Here is a 24471-nt window from a genome sequence, read left to right on the forward strand (position 1 = left end):
TGTCTACACTGTATACACCACTGCCAAAGGTGATTCGAACATGTATTGACTCAGGGGGTTGAATACTTGTCTAATCAAGATATATTAGTGTTTTTTATTTTATTTTTTTATTTTACTACCACTTTGACATTACAGAGTATTTTGTGTAGATTGTTGGCCTTAAATTGACTATTATATTTTTTTAATCACACTTTATAACAACTGATTTATCATACTAGCATAATACAGCAACCATCAGCATTATATTATGAGAGTATTATATTATTATGAGAGTATTGAGGCAGTGCTGGACAGATACCTTGATTTGTAAAGACACTCTTATTTATGTGTAGCCCAGGGTTTCCCAAACCTGGTCCTGGACCAAAAACTAAAGTCCACAAGAGAGGGCAAAAATGAATTGCCGGGTCTCAGGAGGATAAGATAATACAACATGAAGAGGAGGTTACATTGTATTGTAGTTTTTACCAATGCATTTATCACGAAGTGGTTTAGGCTACAAACACCAACATAAACCCCCAGAGCAGGGAAGCTGTGTTTTTGTCTAAAAGGTATAGTCAATATCTAGAATTTACTCTTCTTATTTACAGATTGATATGGGACCAGTCCTCTTCAGGATTGTGAGCCTCCTCTCAGAGTTAATGAGTTATCAGATTGATATGGGACTAGACCAGTCATCTTCAGGATTGTGAGCCTCCTCTCTGAGAGTTATAATGAGTTATCATCAGGGGGCTGAGGGTGGTGACATCCTTAAAGAAAGACAGAAGGATGGGTCAACAAACAAGGATCTTGATGAGACCATGGACCCTGATATGAACCCTGATATGAGGTATGTGTGTGTCCAAATGTGTAGCACTTCTAATGATATCAGTTTCCAATCAGGATGACTATTATATTGTAATTACTGGCATTATACGCATATTATAAGGTATAGTAATAGATTACATTGGAATTGTCAGCTGTATGCTGTCTCTGGTGATGAACTGGTGGAACTAATTTTACCCTAATTTAGTCCTCAGTATGCACTGCAGTCCATTTCCATTACATTTATATTCTGTTTGTGTTTATCATATCACTATCAGAAAGTTTTCAAAAGCTATAGCTGCAGTACAAATCTGGTCTGTTCAGTGTCCATATGCATAAAATAAAATGTCCTACGCCCAGCCCTGAGTCCACTAGAACACTGGAGAGTGACGGAGAACTAAGGTGCTTCTAATGATCATTTATTGTTTGGCTGGTAATTTTTTTCTTGATCACCTCATAATTCACAGTTGAGTCACAGTTAATAATTTTAAAAAAAATGTATTGACCTTTTGAAGAAAAATGTGAGTACCTTTTTATGTTCACAGGAATATGAAGTATCTACAGCTACGTACCGCTAGTCATATGTCTATGAATGACCAGAGAAACCAGTCAGTGAATTCAAGCAGCATAGACCCAAGTGATGATGGAGACCAAACCAGGAATGAAAGGTAAACCAACAATACATGCAGTTGACATAGTATGTATAACATGATATGCGTTTCTGGTATGTTTGATTGAATTGTGGGACAGTCTTTTACTGCTCGCAGGATCTATCTGAAGAGACCATTGTCACCAACCCCCAGCTATCTATTCATGAAAACTTGCCTGGTTAAATTAAATTATTAATAAAAAAGTGATCAATCTATGGCTAACTAACTCTATAGGAGTAAGATAAATTTAAATGTTTTATGTTATGTTATCCAATTTGATGTATTTCTTTTTATTCCTTGTACTAGGCTATATTTGATTATGTGCAGTGGAAAATAGCAGAGGAATCAGTAATTTTGTCACTATCTCACGCCGTGAACACACCAATAGTGTCGTTGCACAAAATAGTATGCAGCATCATCTGGATATGTAAGCAACATACAGTTTGACGCATACGTTTGATAAATCCAACGTATGCACTACACAGAACGCACTGCAACTGCCTCTGCAACACAATGCTGCAAGGCAAACACAGCGTTTCATTGGAAATGAATGTAATTCTGGTGTACCAAAACACTGTCGGTGTGTTCGAAGCGTCATTCAAATGTATTATATATCTATTCTTATTCAAGGAAAGGGTGTTGTGCGTTGTATCAGCCACTAGAGGTCCCACCTCGCTTAGTTATGAGGTCACTTGTGTAGGCTCGAGCTAGAAAGTTCAGACAGACCGGCAGTTTAACTGCAAGTGAACTAAAGATGACACATTTACAAAGGTCCTAATGAAACCCAATTTTTATATTTATTTTAAGGTAAGCGATTCACCATGCCCCACAAATTAATAGTGTATGTAAAATGTTCATTGTTCATATATTTAAAAAATTCTGCTAGCATACAAAGTTGACATAGCCACACAAAACAATGAGCCAGATGTTTTACCAGATGTATGAAGCTGTTGGTGGCGTTTGAGTGGCGTTTCCACTCACTACCAATGGAGAGAGCAGAGACAACTCTGGGTTGGTCACTATCAATAAAGAGCGACCAATCAATGGACAGCAATTTTAACCTCTAGCGTCGAGCAATCCCGTATCCGGGAGCGTAATCATAGCCTCAAGCTCATTACCATAACGCAACGTTTCCTATTCATGAAATGAAATAAATATATTGAAACACAAGCTTAGCCTTTTGTTAACTTCTTGCGTCGAGCCATCCCGGATCCGGTATCGTGACTACAGCCTCAAGCTCATTACCATAACGCAACGTTAACTATTCATGAAAATCGCAAATGAAATGAAATTAATCTATTTGCTCTCAAGCTTAGCCTTTTGTTAACAACACTGTCATCTCAGATTTTCAAAATATGCTTCTCAACCATTGCAAAACAAGCATTTGTGTAACAGTATTGATAGCTAATGTAGCATTTAGCGTAGCATTTAGCATTAGCATTCAGCAGGCAACATTTTCACAAAAACCAGAAAAGCATTCAAATAAAATCATTTACCTTTGAAGAACTTCGGATGTTTTCAATGAGGAGACTCAGATAGCAAATGTTCAGTTTTTCCTGAAAGATAATTTGTTTAGGACAAATCGCTCCGTTTTCTGCGTCATGTTTAGCTATGAAAAAAAACCTGCATCCAGGATTGTGTAAATCTATCCGCAAGCTCATTAGCATAACACAACGTTAACTATTCATGAAAATCATAAATTAAATTAAATTAATCTATTTGCTCTCAAGCTTAGCCTTTTGTTAACAACACTGTCATCTCAGATTTTCAAAATATGCTTTTGAACCATAGCTAAACAAGCATTTGTGTAACAGTATTGATAGCCTAGCATAGGATTATGCCTCTCTTTCAACATGCAACATTTTCACAAAAACCAGAAAAGAATTCAAATAAAATCATTTACCTTTGAACAACTTCAATGTTTTCAATGAGGAAACTCTCAGTTAGATAGCAAATGTTCCGTTTTTACAAAAAATATGATTTGTGTCGACTAATCGCTCCGTTTTGTTCATCACATTTGGGTAAGGAAAAAATAAATAAAAAATTAAGTAATTAAAACGCGACCTTTTTTCCAAATTAACTCCATAATATCAACAGAAACATGGCAAACCAATGTTTAGAATCAATCCTCAAGGTGTTTTTCACATATCTATCGACGATAAAATCCTTCGTGGCAGTTGACTTTCTCTTTTGAAGAAATGGAACGCGCATGGACCTACAGATTACGCAATAATTTCGACACAGGACACCGGGCGGGACACCAGGTAAATGTAGTCTCTTATGGTCAATCTTCCAATGATATGCCTACAAACACGTCACAATGCTGCAGACACCTTGGGGAAACGACAGAAAGGGCAGGCTCATTCCTGGCGCATTCACAGCCATATAAGGAGACATTGGAACACAGTGCCTTCAGAATCTGGGGCATTTCCTGTATGAAACTTCATCTTGGTTTCGCCTGTAGCATTAGTTCTGAGGCACTCACAGATAATATCTTGTTTTGTCTTTCCAAAGCTGTCAATTATATGCATAGTCGAGCATCTTTTCGTGACAAAATATCTTGTTTAAAACGGGAACGTTTTTCATCCAAAAATTAAAAGAGCGCCCCCTATATCGATGAAGTTTTAAAGATGTATGACAGAGACAAAGAGGGCCGAAACTTGTGATGACTATAGCTCTCACTCAGGTTAGCCTGTATTTGCAGAAATGAGGGAATTAGTACTGGAAATCGAAATGCTAAAATGTCAGACTGCTCATTAAATTTAACAAGATTATGTATTTTAAAAAAATAAAAAGATAAATTGTGCTGTCTTCCACTTAGCATCGGGTCAGAAGAAGTGCTCTGTGATGTCTGTGAGGTCAAAGCTGTGATGTCCTGTCTGACCTGCAACCTGTACTACTGTGAGACCCACGTTAAGAAGCACTACACAGTACCTAAACTACTGGGACACACCCTGGTGGATGTGACTGGAGACCAGGAGGAGAGACTCTGTCAGGAACACGACAGAGCTCTGGAGGTGTTCTGCAGGACAGACCAGAAGATGATCTGTAGTCTGTGTTCTGTGACAACACACAACGGACATGATATAGGACATAAGGAGATACAACAAGATGGAAGACAGGTATTGTTTATGCATTCTTCAACCCTTTCTCACAATAACTTTCCTCTGTTGTCAACATTGTCCAATGCGAATTAGTGCACATTTTTTTTGCATCCCACTATACAAAATGTTTGTTTCTCCATAAAATAGCACTTGTTCTGAAAACTATTTCATATTGATGATTTCATACAGACATGTTGCTCCTTTGTGATCCTCACTTTTTCTTCTGTCATTTTTTATATAAAAGACTCAAGGTGAAGAGCAACATCAACCTGGTTTTAAATGAAGGTATGTGTTCACACTTTCAAGGCACAATTCACTGGTACTTTGTCCCCTGTGTTAATGGGTTGAAACATAACATACAGGCTGTGTCAAAACTATTTCTAGCCCATTGGATGTACAAACCAAACTAAATACGATTTACTATACAACCCATGTAGCTGAATTTAGACTCATACTCTCATGATTAGGTAGCCCTGTCTGCGACTTTAAATCAGTGACCACATTTGCATGCAACACCAATATCCTGTTATTGTTCGGAATACTGAAGTATTCTGTTATTGAGTTGACGCATATAAACATCATTTCCCGTTTACAATATCCCGAAAATGCTTGTATCCCGATTATGAGAGAACCTGATATGATCCCTGGGATATGCTGATCTTAGATGTATACTGTGGCATTTGAACACCTTATCCCGTTTACTGTATACTGTGACATGTCAACACCTTATCCCGTTTACTGTGGCATGTCAACACCTTATCCCGTTTACTGTATACTGTGGCATGTCAACACCTTATCCCGTTTACTGTATACTGTGGCACGTCAACACCTTATCCCGTTTACTGTGGCATGTCAACACCTTATCCCGTTTACTGTGGCATGTCAACACCTTATCCCGTTTACTGTATACTGTGGCATGTCAACACCTTATCCCGTTTACTGTATACTGTGGCATGTCAACACCTTATCCCGTTTACTGTATACTGTGGCATGTCAACACCTTATCCCGTTTACTGTATACTGTGGCATGTCAACACCTTATCCCGTTTACTGTGGCACGTCAACACCTTATCCCGTTTACTGTGGCATGTCAACACCTTATCCCGTTTACTGTATACTGTGGCATGTCAACACCTTATCCCGTTTACTGTAATAATATATTTTGCTGATAGTCCGCACTGGACTATATATCCTACTGGCTTAGGCCTAAACTAGGGATCAGGAAGAAAAAACAGTAACCAAAACAGTGGAAAAATTGTTCCCGTGCAAAATGTCCAAAGGTCAACAGTTTGACCAGCTTTAAAGAAATTAAAAGCTGAGAAAATGATAACCTGTTTCTGATAAGACTAGTTTGTCTTGGGTGCATATTTTATGTGGTTGCATAACAGTGTCAAAAATAACACGTTACACGTCCATTCACATTTTCTCATGAGATGCTGAAAGAAAGACATTTTTATTTCTCCACTCCTGTTCCTGAGACAATGTACATTTGCTGTATAATTTTACTTCAAGAAATGCATAATTCTACAGGAGTTCACATTATATTAGGCTACATGTGAGAGGTTATAGGCCTCTAGTTAGTGTCCAGATTTCAGTTACTATTCCAAATGCATTTAAATTAGAAATAAGGATACAGGGATACTCGTGTTGGTTTCCTGAGTGGGAAACGAGTTCAGATCCCACCAGTTACAATCTTACCAGTTACATACACCCTGTATCCTTCTTTGATTATCAGCTGTTGTGAAACACACGTGGGTCTGAAAATACAATTATCTTCGTCAATAATGTGCAGCGAATTCATACTAGAGGCGAGTGGCGATTTTAGCATGCAAATCTTGGTGGGGCAAAAAAAACAATTATGCATGCAGGACAACCCCTACACAACACGAAACAATACATTAATTGCACTATAACAGTGACAAATTGTGCCCACAAACTTAGGGCCTACATAAAACTGTCCCAACATCAGAGTCCCAACAGCAGTCCCAGCACCTTACCACTGCTACACCTGGCTAACAGCGGAGCCTTGTCTGACAGTGAAACAGTTCATGAAGCCTCATTTACTGCCTTTAAAAAAAACAAACAGCTGATATGGCTGACTTGCTTAAACAAATGTGGTTTCTACTGACATTTGATATGTACAAACTGTGGTATAAGAGGACGACGAGTGGATAAGAGGCAATCTGTAATTTTGATTAAGACATTAATGAGCGAGCTAGGACAGACGTAGTCAATATAACTATTTGTTCAGCACTTTTGAAATGTACCGCGACAGAACTCCGAACATGGGCCGTTCTTACAGTGCTCTCCCTGTACACCAAGTCAGAAACGTAGGATAAATAACGGGAGCATATAAGCAGACAATGAAAGCTCTTACAATTTTCGATGATTACTTTTCTCTAAAACAGGCTAGTTAAGAGGGGAAAAGAGACCAAATTATTAGGGTGATGCACATGGGCTACTAACAGCTTACTACACAACATACACTTAGTATTACGTTCTTAGCTACAGTATCCATATCTCTCTGGCATATTACATCATTTATGCAGCAGCATACAATACATTTTTGGCCTCACCTTCCAAACCATTCTTTGTTAAATTTGCGATTTCTAACTTGTTGTGTAATGTTCATGTCCAATGGCCGATGAACAACTATATGTTTTATCTATAATTTCTCTTCATTATTTATCTTCATATGACAAGGATTCAAAGAGATTTGCTAGTAGATTGTCGACTTGATTCATGATGATGACTGCTAAGTAAGATTTTGAAAGTATGATGTTGACATGATCAGTCCAATCAAAGCTACTGTAGATATAACGTGATTTGACGTGGCCAATGACCTTGAGCCTTCCTGGATGGGCACTTCTAATGTCAGCAGCCAAAGGGCTATAATTTTCAATGTCTACCCTTACACTTTGCGGTGACGTAGTTTCCCCATGAGTGACAGAACACTGAGCCAATCACTGCGTAATGCTCCGTATTTTCTGCTGGCCCGCCCCACCACCACAGAAAGCTGCCTCTTTGTATGCGGCTTTATTAACTCAATTTTATATATATATTGTTTGCATTGTTTCTAATAAAGTATCTGCAGGACCTAAACAGGACAAGATTTGGTAACAGTACCACTGCAGCCTAAAGTCAATTGAAATAAATTATATAATTACTCCTGTCTATACAGAATTAAATCAAACTTCACCAGAGAGCATGACAGCCAGAGAGGATCATTAGTTTCCTTTATAGAGGTGGATTGTTTCAAATCACAAGTGTGTAGGCCTTATGCCTTCTTGGGAAGCCTGCAATTTGGGCAGCACGCATGACAATAGGCTTAGATGATTATTAAGATGCATCTGTCAGTGAAAAGGAATGCATCTAAAATACGTGTGAAGATAATGTGTCTTGAGTATAATTTAAAATGTTAAGACAAGAAGGGGAGGGGTGTGTGGCGAATATATTAGCAGTCTTTCTGCAGAATGCACTGAGTTGTGTTAAAATCATTTCCCCGTTACATATGTTACCAGCAGTACATTTAACTTTAATGCCTGTCATTAGGTTACATTAATTTTTAACTTATTGACTATCATTATAAAATATACATAAAATGCATCCTACAGTACAATTGCAACTTCTACCTATGCCCACACATTGTCTCATTGGCATTATCACTGTAAATCCAGGCTGGTAACCTGTGATCCAAGTCAGTATTTGACATCCATCCATGTCTGAGGACGTCGGGTGTGGTGACTTTTCTGTATTACCCAATGAGGAGAGAGAGAGACAAACTTCACACACCAGTCAGATATACTTTAACTTACTTAAACTACATCTTTAATAATAATTAAGCTTTGCAATAGCATGTTACTTTCAACAATTCACTATCTATAATGAACCGTTGAGAGTCCCACCAGAAAAGTACAAAGATCTTTTATAGCCAAGATACACCCCTCTCAACGTTACATGACGAATCACAGATCTTAGGAACTGTTCACAAAGAAATACTTTTTCTTGAAAAAGGAGTATCCCGTAGCCAGATAACATTCGCTATAAATTATTGTTGAGTTTGGCCCCTCAGACGAGGTTCTAATCTCGTTCCTGGTACTTCGTAGTACAAAAACACCAACTCATCCAATGGCATATATCAACCGTCAACTCTAGATACTCCCATCTCAAGTAAACCCCCTCTTAACCCCACTCCTGGACAAGCTCACTGAGGGGAGTGAGCCTCTAAGTCATACACTATCCCAGGATAAGTGTAAGAGTCAGAGAGGATATATAATGTTCCCAGACACTGCCATACACCTCCCCTCAATGGGAAAAGGGGGGTGTGACTGGCGCACAGACATTGTGGAGACAAGTAATTGGTTCCCCATTAATCACACCATCCCTTCACATGGTTTAAGAATGGGTGAGGACACATTCACATATGAAGATTGTTATGTTCTGTTAATTACTGATGTCCCATATTCTGGTACTAACTCGTTATAGTAAATGTGAAGATCCAGTTCAATTTCTTGTATTCAAAGTCTTTCTTATTATATAAATAAGTAATACGAGCTAAGACACTACAATGGCGACGAGGATGATTACCTGCAGTGTGCATCACGAATGCAGATGGAGCTCGTAGGAAGATTTTGACCCTGTAGCACAAAGCTAGCAAGCAGTGACGACGAGGGGAAAGCTGACGAGAACGAGGCGGCAGATCAAAGACCCATGGAGCCGGAGGTAAAGAGAATGGCTAGCATCGGGAAAATAGATGTGTTTGATGACACGCAAGAAAACTGGGCAACTTACATTGAACGACTGGAACAGTACTTCATTGCAAACGACATTGCTGATAACAAGAGAGTGCCAGCACTGTTGAGTTTAATTGGCCCAAAAACATACAGTTTGCTAAGAGATCTGACTGCTCTGAAGCCCTCAAATAAGACATTCACAGAGATTGTGGAGATATTGCAAAATCACCTATCACCTAAACCACTCCTCATCGCGAAACGTTTTCGTTTCCACAAGAGAGATCAGAATGAGGGGGACGGTGTTAGTACATATGTAGCAGTGTTGAAGAAACTGTCTGAACATTGCCAGTTTGGAGAGAACCTAAATGACACATTTGTGGACTGAAACATGAACACATTCAAAAACGTTTGCTCACAGAATCAGAGCTCACGTTTGCAAAGGCTGTTGAAATTGCTATGGCTATGGAAATTGCGACTCAAGATGCATTTCAGTTGCAAAGTAAAAGAAATACTGACTTATCACAAACTTTCCGTGGCCGGAAAATGCAACAGGTGGTCACAGAGCAGAGGACTGCCGTTTCAAAGACGAAATTGGTCACAAATGCAGTAGAAGGGGGCACATTCAAAGAGCATGCAGAGCAAAATTCAGTCACAAGAGGAAAACTGAGAAAATTAAAGGGTCTGTGAATGCACTAGCAGAGAACAGTGGCAGTGATTCAGATGAACGATTAATTGGTAGAATGGAGTTAAAGACAGTGACTTCTCCCAGCAGTAGCATAATATGGGTGACACCAGATATCGAAGGCAAACCCCTCAAAATGGAGCTGGACACAGGATCTGCAGTGTCTATAATTTCCACTACTGTCTACAATGAGCACTTTAAGGCTATCAAGCTGAAGAACACAAATGTGTTGCTGAAGACCTACTCAGGAGAGAGATTGAGCCCAATGGGGGCGTTGCAGGTCAGAGTGAGTTATGGGGAGCAAACACAGCAGTTACAGCTGTATGTGGTGCCTGGAACTGACCCCCCATTATTTGGCAGGGAATGGCTTTCAAAAATAAAGCTGAACTGGTGTGACTTGGTGTGACTTGCAAATGCTCCACACGTTCCAGTCCAAAGAGAATGGCACATACAACACAGTGTTCAGTGATCAGATGGGAACAGTAAAAGGCTTCACAGCCAAACTTGTACTGAGAAATGACGCAACCCCAAAATTCTGCAAAGCCAGATCTGTTCCATACTCCTTGAGACTAAAGGTGGAAGCGGAAATGGATCGCTTGCAGGATACAGGGATCCTGACGAAAGTGGACAGAAGCAAATGTGCCACACCCATAGTTCCTATTGTGAAGAAAGACGGGTCTGTTAGAATGTGTGGGGACTTCAAGGTAACTGTGAATTCAATGTTGCATGTGGACCAATACCCCCTACCACGTCTGGATGACATCTTTGCTGCACTAGCTGGTGGGAAACCAGTAAAATCGATCTGAAACAGGCTTATCTGCAGCTACTGGTTGAAGAGAGCTCCAAACAGTGCCTGACAATAAACACACACAAAAGTCTATACAGGTATAACCACCTGGTTTTTGGCATTGCATCAGGCCCAGCCATTTGGCAACAAACTATTGACCAGATTTTGCAAGGAATCCCAGGAACCCAGTGTATCCTGGATTACATGATCATAACAGGACGCACCGACAAAGAGCACCTGGTTAACCTGGAAGAGGTCCTGAAAAGACTGAAAGAGTACGGTCTACAGGCAAACTTACAGAAGTGTGAGTTCTTCAAAGACAAGATTGTCTTCTGTGGACATGAAATTGACCGCAATGGATTGAACAAAACACAGGACAAAATCGAGGCCGTGGTCCAGGCACCACTACCACAAAATATCACAGAAGTGAGATCTTTTACAGGACTGATCAATTACTACAGAAGATTCCTCGCAAACCTTTCAGCAGTACTCCAGCCTCTAAATCAGCTCCTGGAAAAGAATAGGACATGGCGGTGGACAGAGCAGTGTGAAAATGCATTTCTTGAGGCAAAACGACTCATAACATCAGAACAGGTCCTGATGCATTATGACCCTGAAATGCCAGTGAAGTTGGCTTGTGATGTGTCCCCTTATGGCTTAGGGGCCGTCCTTTCACACACACTGAAAGATGTGTCAGAGGCCAGTTTCATTTGCGTCACGAACATTGAATGATGCAGAGAAAACTACTCACAAATCGACAAAGAAGCACTGGCACTAGTGTGGGGCGTCAAGAAATTCCACGCATACCTATATGGCAAGCGTTTCACACTGGTTACAGATCACCAGCCGTTGCTTTCCATTTTCAGTCCAAAGAAAGGCATTCCGGCAATGACAGCAGCCAGGTTACAGTGATACGCCCTGTTCCTTGCCAGTCATGTATGACATTGAGTTTAAGGAGTCGTCCCTCCACACAAATGCAGATGGATTATCCAGACTGCCATGTACAAGAGAAAGACTAAGGAGTGTGGATGCAGTAGACATTTTCCGTACCGCTCAGCTTGAGGCACTACCGGTCACAAGCACAGTTATCAAACGGGAGACAAGGAAAGATGTGACCTTGTCAAAAGTGTACACCTACACCAGGTCAGGATGGCCAGCTACTGGCAGAAAGGAGCTGACTCCGTATTTCCAGCGGAGAAACAAAATTACAACGTACCAAGGATGTTTGATGTGGGGAATGAGAGTCATGATACCCCAGAAATGCCAACATCAGGTTTTGCAGCAACTACATGAAGGTCATGTTGGAATTGTCAAAATGAAGCTGCTTGCAAGGAGCCACTTCTGGTGGCCAGGTCTGGATCAACAGATAGAAAACATGGCGAAGAACTGTAGCAGATGTTTGGAAACCCTTCACATGCCTGCTCCTGTCCCAGTCCACCCATGGGAATGGCCCACAGAGCCATGGCAGAGAATTCCTATGGACTACGCAGGTCCCTTTGAAAAGCACATGTTTCTGGTTATAGTTGATGCCCATTCCAAATGGCCAGAGGTGTTTTGCACTGACTTCTCCACCTCAGCTCCGACGATAGTGTCTCAGAACAACGTTTGCATGCTTCGGATTGCCGCTGGTAAGTGACAACGCGCAAGGTTTTGTAAGTGACAAGTTTACAAGATTCATGTCAGTAAATGGAATCAAAAACTCAACCTCCGCTCCGTACCACCCTGCCACCAATGGGCTGGCAGAAAGAAAGCTTTGTGCAAACCCTAAAGCAAGGACTCCATGCTGCAAAATGAGATGAAGGGACTTTGCAAACAAAACTGGCCAAGTTCCTGGCCTCCTACCGAAACGCCCCACAAGTACATCATTTTTTAGAGTTCTTTGGTCCTAGGTATTGAAACCCATCACTGTGTTGTTGAGATCTGTGATTTCTTCAAAGAAGGTGTAAAGTAAATTGTTAACAGCTGGTTGGGTGCACTCATGTATAACTATTGCCAATTGATTATTCACTCCTTAACCAGGGCTTCCCCCTCCTGGTGAGATCCAGTTCCTTTCAGTGACGTCGGACTCCGTGTCTCTGAGCTGGGGTTCTCTTGAGGAACGGACGGGGCCACAGAAGTTCAGAGTGACTTGGAAGTGCGACAGGGAAGTGAGCAGTCTAAGAGTTAAAGGCGTGCTTAATGTTAAAATAAATGGCCTCGAACCTGGTAGAAGATATGAGTTCAATGTGGCTACAGAGGGAGACAATGGCAACCAAAGCAGAAGGGTCTCAGCATCTGTATCGACAGGTAACTTGTGTTTTGTCATCCTTGTGCTTGTCATCATTGCTTTTGATTATTTGTTTAATATACTGTATGTTGTAATGAAAATTGACACAATCGCTTCTCTAACCACACATTTGGTTTTCATTCCAGAGGTCCCGACACCTAGAGACTTAACGATAGTCCAGTCTGGAGCAACTGCTTTCACTCTAAAATGGAACAAGGCTCTTAGACTGGACCAAACCCCTCAGAGCTTCCTCGTGTCCTACAGCAGCCCAGGAACAGAGACTAAAGCAGCAAATACTACAGACTGCTACATAATATTGTGTAATCTTCAACTGGAGACTCAGTACATTATCAGTGTCTCAACTGTTCTAAAGAATGGGGAACAAAGTGAACCTGTTTCTACAACCATCTGCACAAGTAAGGCTTTGTATAGTTTTTTTGGAACAACTGTTTCACCCTCATAGTACAATTATGCTTCCTGAATCTCAAAATTATAAAAACTTCCTTAAAGGGTCATTTCTAAATGTTTCAAGTTCATACTCATCATCTCAAGCACCACCCCAAAAGCAACATGTGTGAAAATGACGCTTTTCTATATTTTGTAGTAAACAAGATAGAGGAAGATACGTGTTTCCAAAAATATTTAACCAATTAGACAATGTCTACACATAATTGGTTAAAAATCAGACAAGGTGCACTGATGTCATTGGAAACACATATCTTCCTCTATCTTGTTTACTGCAAAACAATAAAACGCACCATTTTCACATATAGTATGTTGACATTGGAGTGGTGCTGGAGATGATGAATGTGAAGTTGAAAATGTTAGACATGTCCCTTTAATTACAAACAGGTAACTGCCAAAATAATGCAAACAAATCTAATCAAATGTTATTGGTCACATATTTAGCAGAGGTTATTGGTCACATATTTAGCAGAGGTTATTGGTCACATATTTAGCAGAGGTTATTGGTCACATATTTAGCAGAGGTTATTGGTCACATATTTAGCAGAGGTTATTGCGGGTTTATCGAAACGCTTGTGTTCCTAGTATCTAACAATTCACAGCAATACACAGATCTCAAAGTAAAATAATGGAATTAAATATTAGGACGAGCAATGTCAGAGTGGCATTGACTAGTATGTCATTGACTAGAATACCTTATATACAGTGCATTCAGAAAGTATTCGGACCCCTTGACTTTTTCCACATTTTGTTACGTTACAGCTTTATTCTACAATTGATTCAAATGTTTTTCCCCTCATGAATCTACACACAATACCCCATAATGACAAACCTTTTTGGGGGGGAAATGTAATAAATAAAATATCACATTTACACAACTATTCAGACCCTTTACTCAGTACTTTGATGAAGCACCTTTGGCAACGATTACAGCCTCGAGTCTTCTTGGGTTTGACGCTATAAGCTTGGCACACCTGTATTTGGGGAATTTCTCACATTCTTCCCTGCAGATCCTCTCAAGCTCTGTCAGGTTTAATGGAGAGTGTTGCTGCACAGCTATTTTCAGATCTCTCCAGAGATGTTCGATCGGGTTCAAGTCCAGGCTCTGGCTGGGTCTCAAGGACCTTCAGAGACTTGTCCCGAAGCCACTCCTGCATTGTCTTGGCTCTGTTCTTAGGATCGTTGTCCTGTTGGAAGGTGAAACGTCGCCCCAGTCTGAGGTCCTGAGCAGGTTTTCACCAAGGCTCTCTGTACTTTGCTTCGTTCATCTTTCCCTCTCCTGGTCCCTGATGCTGAAAAACATCCCCACAGCATGATGCTGCCACCACCATGCTTCACGGAAGGTATGGTGCCAGGTTTCTTCCAGACCTGACTCTTGGCATTCAGGCCAAAGAGTTCAATCTTGGTTTCATTAGACCAGAGAATCTCGTTTCTCATGGTCAGAGTCCTTTAAGTTCCTTTTGGCAAACTCCAAGTGGGCTGTCATGAGCCTTTTGCTGAGGAGTGGCTTCCATCTGGCCACTCTACTATAAAGGCCTGATTGATGGAGTGCTGCAGAGCTGGTTTTCCTTCTAGAAGGTTCTCCTATCTCCACAGAGGAACTCTGGAGCTCTGACTAAGGCCCTTCTCCCCCGATTGCTCAGTTTGGCCGGGCGTCCAGCTCTAGGAAGACTCTTGGTGGTTTCAAACTTCTTCAATTTAAGAAATATGAACCTTCAATGCTGCAGAATGTTTTTGCTACACTTACCCAGATCTGTGCTTTAACACAATCCTGTCTCAGAGCTCTACGGACATTCCTTCCACCTCGTGGCTTGGTTTTTGCTTGGACATGCACTGTCAACTGTGGGACCTTTATATAGACAGGTGTGTGTACCTTTCCAAATAATTTCCAATCAATAGAATTTACCACAGGTGGACTCCAATAAAGTTGTAGAAACATCTCAAGGATGATCAATGGAAAGAGGAAGCACCTGAGCTCAATTTAGTCTCATAGCAAAGGGTCTGAATACTTATATAAATAAGGTATCTGTTTTTTTATTTGTTATACATTTCTAAAAACCTGTTTTCGCTTTGTCATTCTGGGGTATTGTGTGTACAACAATCTATTTTAGAATAAGGCTGTAACATAACAAAATGTGGAAAAAGTCAAGAGGTCTGAATACATTCCGGATGCACTGTACATATGAAATGAGTACAACCGTATTGAAACATTATTAACGTGACCAGTAATTCAGTACATAGGGCAGCAGCCTCTAAGGTGCAGGGTTGAGTTACCGGGTGGTAGCCGACTAGTGATAGTGACTAAGTTCAGGGCAGGGCACTGGGTGGCCGGCTAGTGAGTTAATGAGGGATACAAAGTATATTGAAAGCAGGTGCTTCCACACAGGTGTGGTTCTTGAGTTAAGTATTTAACATCCCATCACACTTAGGGTCATGTATAAAAATGCTGGGCAGGCCATTATTTTGGCTACCATGTATATGCCGAAATAGGATGACAATGCCCCCATCCACAGAGCGTGAGTAGTCACTGAATGGGTCATTGAGCATACAAATTATGTAAGCCATATGCAATAGCTGTCTCAGTCACCAGATCTCAACCCAATTGAACGCTTATGGGATATTCTGGAGACAGATTTTTCCAGCACCATCGTCAAAACACCAAATATTTAGGAATTTCTCATTGAAGAATTGTGTTGCATCCATTCGATAGTGTTCCAGACACGTGTATAATCTATACCATGATTCATTGACGCTTTTCTGGCTCATGGTGGGCCAACACACTATTAAGACACTTTATGTTGGTGTTTCCTTTCTTCTGGCAGTTAGTGCCTGTACATACATCGGTATGAATGTTGATATGAAGCTAATAGATAAACAGTTGAGCAATGAGAACAGAGCAGTTGAGCAGTTGAGCAATGAGTTCCTGAGAACTCAGAATGAACTCAGAATGCTATGTCCCGTGTCGTCTGGAAAACCTATAGCCTATACCTCAGACCTTTTTTTTAGGTTAGATGCGTGTATGCATTAAGCAGGTTGTAAGCAAAGATATGAGTATATGACATCTGGGTTGTCGTCTTGGCATCCGCGGCCAAGTCCTCAGACTTGGAAGTGGAGTATCTGGGGTCGAGATTTGGCAGAGGCAATGAGTGACCAACAACACGCAAGATTGGGTTATGGGTTCTGAAATTGTTCACAACTAAACCCTAATTTTAAGTGTACGAACATAGCTAGTATAGTAAACCTAGAAAGTAAAATGTTTTTCAAGATAATTGTGTGTAGGAGATCCCCCTTTAGGGACCCTTGTTATTATCTTGTGTAGTTAGCTGGTCTTGAAAGTTTTATGTTTGATGGGTAGCTAATAGTATACTTTGGTATTAACACTACTACACCTTTCCCTTAGAACTTCCAGACCCAGTTGGGCTGAAGGTGGACTCAGTAACCATCTCATCAGCCAATGTGAGCTGGAGCCAGCCTCATGGAATGGACCAAACCCAACACCGATACCTGATATCTTACCAGGGCACAGAGAAGGAGCGATGGATTTCTACTCGATATCATAGTATTGTTCTCTCTGACCTCCAACCTGCCACTGAGTACTCAGTCACTGTCTGCACTGAGTTGGAAAATGGGGAACAAAGTCAACTTGTGTCAACAACCTTCACCACAAGTACAGTCTAAACTTAGAAAAACACTTATTTTTCATGTTATTTCTAAACAGATCACTGTTGTTAAATTCAAATGATTTCTCAATGTATTTCATTTCAAATCTTTTAGGAGTCCCATCACCTGAAGACTTGATGGTAGTCCAGTTGCAACCTATTTCACTCTCTGTCAAGTGGACAAAGGCTCCTGGACTGGACCAAACTCCTCAGCGTTTCCTCGTATCCTACAGCAGCCCAGGAACAGAGCACCGGACAGCACATACTGAAGACTGCCATACGACACTCTCTGACCTGCAACCTGGTACTGAGTACACTATCAGTGTCTCAACTGTGCTGAACAATGGGGAAGAGAGTGAACTTGTTTCTAAAACCATCTGCACAAGTAAGACGTTGTGATGTTTGACTCTAAATTTGTCGACATTTTCAGACCTCAGAAGTTGTCTGATGTTGAGATGAGTCCACTTCTCACACCACCTGTTGTGTAAAAAGAAGACAATTGTCACCTAATGATTAAAATTAGACATTTTATTGAGGCAGGGGTGCAGCAGGTAAAATGTGGCGTGGGAAGTCATAATGGCTCATCTCGACAATAGACCACTTGAAGATATTTGATTTTAGAGTAAACTGTTACTTCGCCTGATCCCAGACTAACTTTCAAGTAATCAGTCTTTTTTTTAGACGTAGAGGTCACATTATTTTCTTGACTTTTCCACATTTTGTTGTGTTACAAAGTTCAAATGGATTCCATTTTCTTTTTTTTGTCAACAATCTACACTAAATACTCTGTCAAACATGAAGAAAAATCATAACATATGTACCAAAAAACAAAATAAAACATCTTGATTAGATAAGTATTCAACCCCCTGATTCAATCCATGTTAGACTCACTATAGACAGCGATTACAGTAGATTTGGCCTTCTGTTTTAGGTTATTGTCCTACTGAAAGGTGAATTCATCTCCCAGGTTCTGGGGGAAAGCAGACTGAACCAGGTTTTCCTTTAGGATTTTGTCTGTGCTTAGCTCTATTTTTTTTTTATCCTGAAAACCTCCCCAGTCCTTAGTGATTACAAGCATAACCATAACATGTGCAACCACCACTATGCTTGAAAATATGGAGAGTGGTACTCAGTAATGTGTTGTGTTGGATTTTCCCCGAACATAACACTTTGTATTCAAGACAAAAAGTGAATTGCTTTGCAACATTTTTTGCAGTATTACTTTAGTGGCATGTTGCAAACAGGATGCATATTTTGGAATTTTTGCATTCTGTACAGGCTTCCTTCTTTTCACTCTGTCAATTAGGTCAGTATTGTGGAGTAACTACAATTTTGCGGATCCATCCTCAGTTTTCTCCAATCACAGCCATTCAACTCTGTTTTAAAGTCACTATTGGCCTCACGGTGAAATTGCTGAGCAGTTTCCTTCCTCTCCGGCAAATGAGTTAGGAAGGACGCCTGTATCTTTGTAGTGACTGGGTGTATTGATACACCATCCAAAGTGTAATTAATAATCTTACCATGCTCAAAGGGATATATATTTATTTTACCCATCTACCAATAGGCCAATTGGAAAATGTTTTTTTGTGTTTGAATCTGTTTGAAATTCACTGCTCAACTAAGGGGACCTGACATATAATTGTATGTGTGGGTACAGAGATGAGGCAGACATTCAAAAAATAATGTTAAACACTGTTATTGCACACAGAGGGAGTCCATGCAACTTATGTGACTTGTTGAGCACAGTTTTACTCCTGAACTTATTTTGGCTTGCCATAACAAAGGGGTTGAATACTTAAGACATTTAATATTTTCATTTAATAAAAATAAAAAAAAAATATGAAAACATAATTCCACTTTAACATTATAGGCTATTGTGTGTAGGCCAGTGACAAAACATCTCAATTTAATCAATTTAAACAACTGTAACAGCTGTAACAACAAAATGTGGAAAAAGTCTAGGGATGTGAATACTTTCTGAAGGCACTGTAACTTCCCATGTAGCAGTAGTAGCTATCCGAGCTGGTGTAACAATCCCACCATTGTGCTGAACAATACAACAGTCAACCTGTTTCTACAACCATCTGCACAAGTATTTATAGTATCCTGGGGTTCAAGTAAGACCTCATCAAACCTTCCCACTGGGAACAAACTGGTTGACTCAATGATATTTCCAGATAATTTCAACAAAAGCATTTCTATCTGACGACAACGCAAATCACATGGAAAAACTTTTGCAACAATTCAATACACTCATTTCTGGAATTTCTGAAAATACAATGACATGGCTTAATTGATTTTGACAATTAAAAAAATACACATTCATGACCGAAGTTATTGGCACCGTTGATAAAGATGAGCAAAAAAGACTGTAATATAAATGCTAAGCTATATTGCACTATACATTTAAATAATGATCTTGCTCGGAGAACCCCTGTTTTCAGTACTCCAGCAAGAGTAGGCCCTTGCGAGGATAACAACACAGCCTTTTTCTAAAATGATTTATGAGATTGAAAAACACATTGGAAGGGGTCTCAGACCATTCCTCCATACAGAATCTCAATTGTATTAGTATAAAATATTTTTTTTGCATATAATGTACCTCAGTATTTTGCTCATCTTTATCAAGGGTGCCAATAATGAAGGACCTGACGATACACACATTTTAAAACTTGTCTAGGATAATACAAGGTCAATTAATGATTTACATTGTAGTCCCTTAAAGTGCATGGGGCAATACATTATAATGACATGAAAAAAGTTATGTGGTTGAGTCCTGGTTAGCATAGGTGGATTGGCCAACTAGCAATTTTGGCAAATGCAATGTGCAGGTTTTTATTTTCTTTAATATTACCAATCCGACTGACTGTTTGACTTTGTCTTTCAATATCCTAAGCATTTACAAAGACTTATCCCTGCCGTTATTCTACGTACATCTCCTTAATCACACCAACACTGACAACACTTTTTTAATGTAGTTCTCCCAGCTCCAGACCAGCTGACTGTTGACTCAGTGGAATCCACATCAGCTGCTGTTAGCTGGAACCAGCCACCAGGATTGGACCAAACCCAACATCATTACCAGATCTCCTACCGCTGTCCAGGGATAAAACCACACATCACTACCACATCTTCACCCAGCATCACTCTCTGTGACCTGAAACCTGCTACTGAATACTCAGTCACTGTCTGCACTGTGCTGGAAAATGGGGAACAAAGTCCAGCCATGTCAACAACCTTCACCACAAGTAAGTACTAACCTTTTGAATCATACCTGTTTTATGCAAGTTCTAAGCAGACCTGGGTTCAAATAATATTAGTAATAATTCAAATACTTAAGCTGGGCTTTATTGAGCTTGCCTGGTGTAATGGAACCGATAAAATAGTTGCCCGCCCATTTGGCAGGCTAAAGCAAATGCTAAAAGTATTTGTCACTGTCTGTTTCAAAGCCAATCACTCTGTTTTACTGTACGGTCAGGTCCAAAATTATTGGCACCCTTTATAAAGATGAGCAAAATAAAGTATACAATTATATATATATATATATACTGGGCTATATAGTCTGCTAAACAAATTATTTAAAAAAAACGATATTACTTCATACAATTACTCAGCAAATATTTGTTTATTTTCATAAAGTTAAGGGTCAAAATTATTGTTACCCCTATTTTCAATAACTTTAAATACCTCACGAGAATAATAGCACTGATCCTTTTTCTAAAATGTTTTATGAGATTGAAAAACACATTGGGAGGGATCTTAGACTGTTCCTCCATACAGAATCTTTCCTTATCCTTGGTCTCCTTCATCTGTGCTTATGGACTGCCCTCTTCAATTCAAACCACAGGTTTTCAATGGCACTTAAGTTTGGAGACTGAGATGGTCATTACAAAATCTTGATTTTTGTGGCCAATTAACCATTTCTTTGTGTATTCTGATGTGTGCTTGGGGTTATTGTCTTGCTGAAAGATCTATTTGCGGCCAAGGTAGGCCTACTGGGCAAAGTTCATGATGCTATTGACCTTAACAAGGACCCTAGAACCAGCGGAAGCAGGATAGCCCCATAACATAAAAGATCCACCACCATATTTTACAGTAGGTATGGGGGTTCTTTTCTGCAAATGCATCTTTCATTTGACGCAAAACCCACCCCTCGTGTGTGCGTGTGGCCAAAGAGCCCTATTTTCATGTCATCTGACCATAGCACCAGTTCCATTCCAAGTGCCAATGCCATTTAACAATCTCCAGGCGTTTATGTTGGTTGGTGCTCTCAAAAAGGCTTTTTCTGGAAATCCTTCCGAAAAACCTATTGGCATGGCGGTGGCGTCCAATGCTAGAGTTGGAGACTTGGTGAGCCCAAGATGCGACCAAGTTCTGTTATTCTCCAACTGTGGCCTTTTGACTTTTCATTACCGCCCTGAACCATCTTCCTCACTGTGTGTGGGGAAAATATACACTACCAGTGGTAGAGTACAGTTCCTGAAACTGAGAGTAGTTAAGAAAATAGAACGTTAATGCATATGTAATATGTTTTTATTTTTATTTATAATAGTCTTTAGTGGTTACCCCTTTTTTTTTTACTAAATATTTTACTTGATAAACAACATCTCTTTCTAAATAATATAATATCAAACTTTTTTAGCATACAATATAGCTCTGTATTTGTATTTATTATATACAGTATTTTTTTGCTGATCTTTATCAAGGGTGCAAATAATTTTGGACCTGACTGTATTTTCAAATGCTTTCGTAAAAAACATTTTGTTTCAAATGTGTTTTAGAGGTCCAAGCACCAGGTGACTTGAAGGTAGACCAGCTGAAACCTACCTCCCTCACCATTAGTTGGAGTAAGGCTCACGGAATGGAGAAAACCCCACATCACTTCATCATCAGGGTAGCCAGAAGCCTAGAAGGATCCAAAATCCAAACATAAGAGTTCTCAACCTCTGAACTGTCCCGTAAAATTGTGTAATTCTCTTGGGAAAAAAATTACTTTCTACAATTTAGACCTTAAGAAATCCTCTCTTATAGAGAAGTAAATGAGTTTGGTGTTTTTTGTATTCAATTTCAAAAGTTAAAGGGATACTTCGTGATTTGGGGATTTTCCTACTTACCCAGAGTCAGATAAAAATGGTTTCCATTAGATCGTCTCTGCATGAAGTTGAAGGTAGCATATTTTTAGCTTAGCACATTTGATGGAAGTCTCCAGGAACTTCTTGCCAGCTCCAAACGCTGGGAAATAGACTGTATAACTACTCCAAACCTTTGGCTTCTCCAAATAACAAGTGTGATTTTCTTGCAGCCAAATAGCCGAGCCCCAAGAAGAGTACCTTGAATACTGCCACAGAAAATGTTCTGACCTGCAACCTGGTACTGAATACACTGTCAGTGTCTCAACTATGCTGGCCAATGGGGAACAGAGTGAACCAGTCTCTACAACCATCTGTACAAGTAAGAGATCTCTTGTTCTTTCAGGAAAATACAAAATAAAACATCATGATTTTCCATTTGGCTGTTGTTGATTCACCAGGATGAGTGCATATTTTACTTATTATAGGCCACTATCTAAGATGCTGCCTCGCCTCGAGTTACTATAAAACATTGTAGTTTCTCCTTTTTCTAGTGTTATTCCTTATTGTTTCATAACTGCTGAAGTTGATATCATGTGTATATAGTATTGTTTAAAAAAAAGTATTTTATTTCACTTAGTCCTGCATTATCGGAGCTCAGAGCTTAAGAATTTCATTGTACCCAGGAATTACACCTTGACACATACAGTGTGGGGTAAGGCAGCCGACGACCTTAGAGTGTTCCACTTCTTTCAGCAAAAAAGCACAAAACAAGAAACTGCAGTTGACTAAGGAATAAAAACACTGGATATTTGAAAAAACATTGCCTGGTCTGATGAATCCCGGTTCCTGCTGTTTCACGCTAATGGGAGGACTAGGGTACGGAGAAACCCACATGAATACATGCATTCATCATGCCACATGTCAACATTACAGGCTGGTGGTGGTGGTTTGATGGTGAGGGCTGTGTTTTCATAACACACATTGGGCCCCTTGATAAAAGTAGATGTTTGAATGCCACAGGATATCTGAACATCATTGACAATCAGGTACATCCCTTCATGGCAGCAGTCGATCGATCTGCCAATAGTTTTTTCATCAGGATAATGCCCCATGACACAAGGCTAGGATTGTCCAGGAATGGTTCCACGAACATTACAGTGAATTCGGCTTACTAGTGGCCTGCCCAGTCACCAGATCTCAATTGATTTGAGCATCTGTGGGATGAGATGGATCAAGCTATTCTTAGTAGAGGTCCACTACCAGCCAACTTGACAGAACTGTGGGAAGCATTGGAGTCAACATGGGCCAGCATCCCTGTGGAACGCTTTCGAAACCTTGTAGAGTCCATGTCCTGACAAATTGAGGCTGTTCTGAGGGCAAAAGGGGGTGTAACTCAATATTAGGAAGGTGTTTTTAATGTTTTTTATACTTCTACCCAACGCCTTTTATGAAGGTTTTTGATTATGAAAAAGAAAACAACACAATTGAAAACCTTTGAATATGGCTTCAGGTAGAAGTAAATGAATCCACAAACATAATTTTTCACATGTTAAATTTAAATGACCGTGTTATCATGAATTTGATTATATACTTTTGAGTCCCATTAAAAAACAGCAAGGAACATGATAGGAAGTCATTACCTACAATGACTGCAGTAATTTAAAGGTAGACTCAGCGATGCACGAAGTGGTTTAACTTGGGTCAAACGTTTTGGGTAGCCTTTCACAAGCTTCCCACAATAAGTTGGGTGAATTTTGGCCCATTCCTCCTTACAAAGCTGGTGTAACTGAGTCAGGTTTTTAGGTCTCCTTGCTCTCACACGTTTTTTCAGTTCTGCCCACACATTTTCCTTGGGATTGAGGTTAGGGCTTTGTGATGTTCACTCCAATACCTTGACTTTGTTGCCCTTAAGCATTTTTGCCACAACTTTGGAAGTATGCTTGGGGTCATTGTCCATTTGGAAGACCCATTTGCGACCAAGATTTAACTTCCTAACTGATGTCTTGAGATGTTGCTTCATTATAGCCACAATTTTCCCCCCTCATGATGCCATCTATTTTGTGAAGTGCACCAGTCCCTCCTGCAGCAAAGCACCCCCACAACATGATGCTGCCACCCCTGTGCTTCACGTCTGGAATGTGTTCTTCGGCTTGCAAGCCTCCCCCATTTCCCTCCAAACGTAACGATGGTCATTATGGCCAAACGATCTTGCGATCTTTGTCCCCATGTGCAGTTGCAAACCGTACTCATGT

The 24471-nt window shown here is 40.1% G+C and overlaps 1 protein-coding gene across 3 annotated transcripts in view; it reads left to right on the top strand.

The window, feature by feature from the left end:
• The first annotated feature begins 589 nt into the window (after window positions 1-589).
• LOC118378731 (fibronectin-like) overlaps window positions 590-24471 on the top strand; it is a 35936-nt gene continuing 12054 nt past the window's right edge. The window contains exons 1-12 of one of the 3 annotated variants that reach the window (XM_035765711.2): window positions 590-826; window positions 1347-1469; window positions 4273-4573; window positions 4800-4840; window positions 12777-13043; window positions 13170-13439; window positions 16889-17155; window positions 17263-17532; window positions 20126-20395; window positions 21929-22076; window positions 22450-22598; window positions 22903-24467. In XM_035765711.2, the coding sequence (XP_035621604.1) occupies window positions 4563-4573; window positions 4800-4840; window positions 12777-13043; window positions 13170-13439; window positions 16889-17155; window positions 17263-17532; window positions 20126-20395; window positions 21929-22076; window positions 22450-22598; window positions 22903-22916 (1707 nt within the window). In that variant the 5' untranslated portion in view covers window positions 590-826; window positions 1347-1469; window positions 4273-4562 and the 3' untranslated portion in view covers window positions 22917-24467. Of the gene's footprint in view, window positions 827-1346; window positions 1470-4272; window positions 4574-4799; window positions 4841-12776; window positions 13044-13169; window positions 13440-16888; window positions 17156-17262; window positions 17533-20125; window positions 20396-21928; window positions 22077-22449; window positions 22599-22902; window positions 24468-24471 lie in introns of those variants that run through there. The other 2 variants (XM_035765708.2, XM_035765709.2) reach the window with 2 other exon arrangements.

This window comes from Oncorhynchus keta, chromosome 16, assembly GCF_023373465.1.
Source record: "Oncorhynchus keta strain PuntledgeMale-10-30-2019 chromosome 16, Oket_V2, whole genome shotgun sequence".
NCBI classification, from domain to species: Eukaryota; Metazoa; Chordata; class Actinopteri; order Salmoniformes; family Salmonidae; genus Oncorhynchus; species Oncorhynchus keta.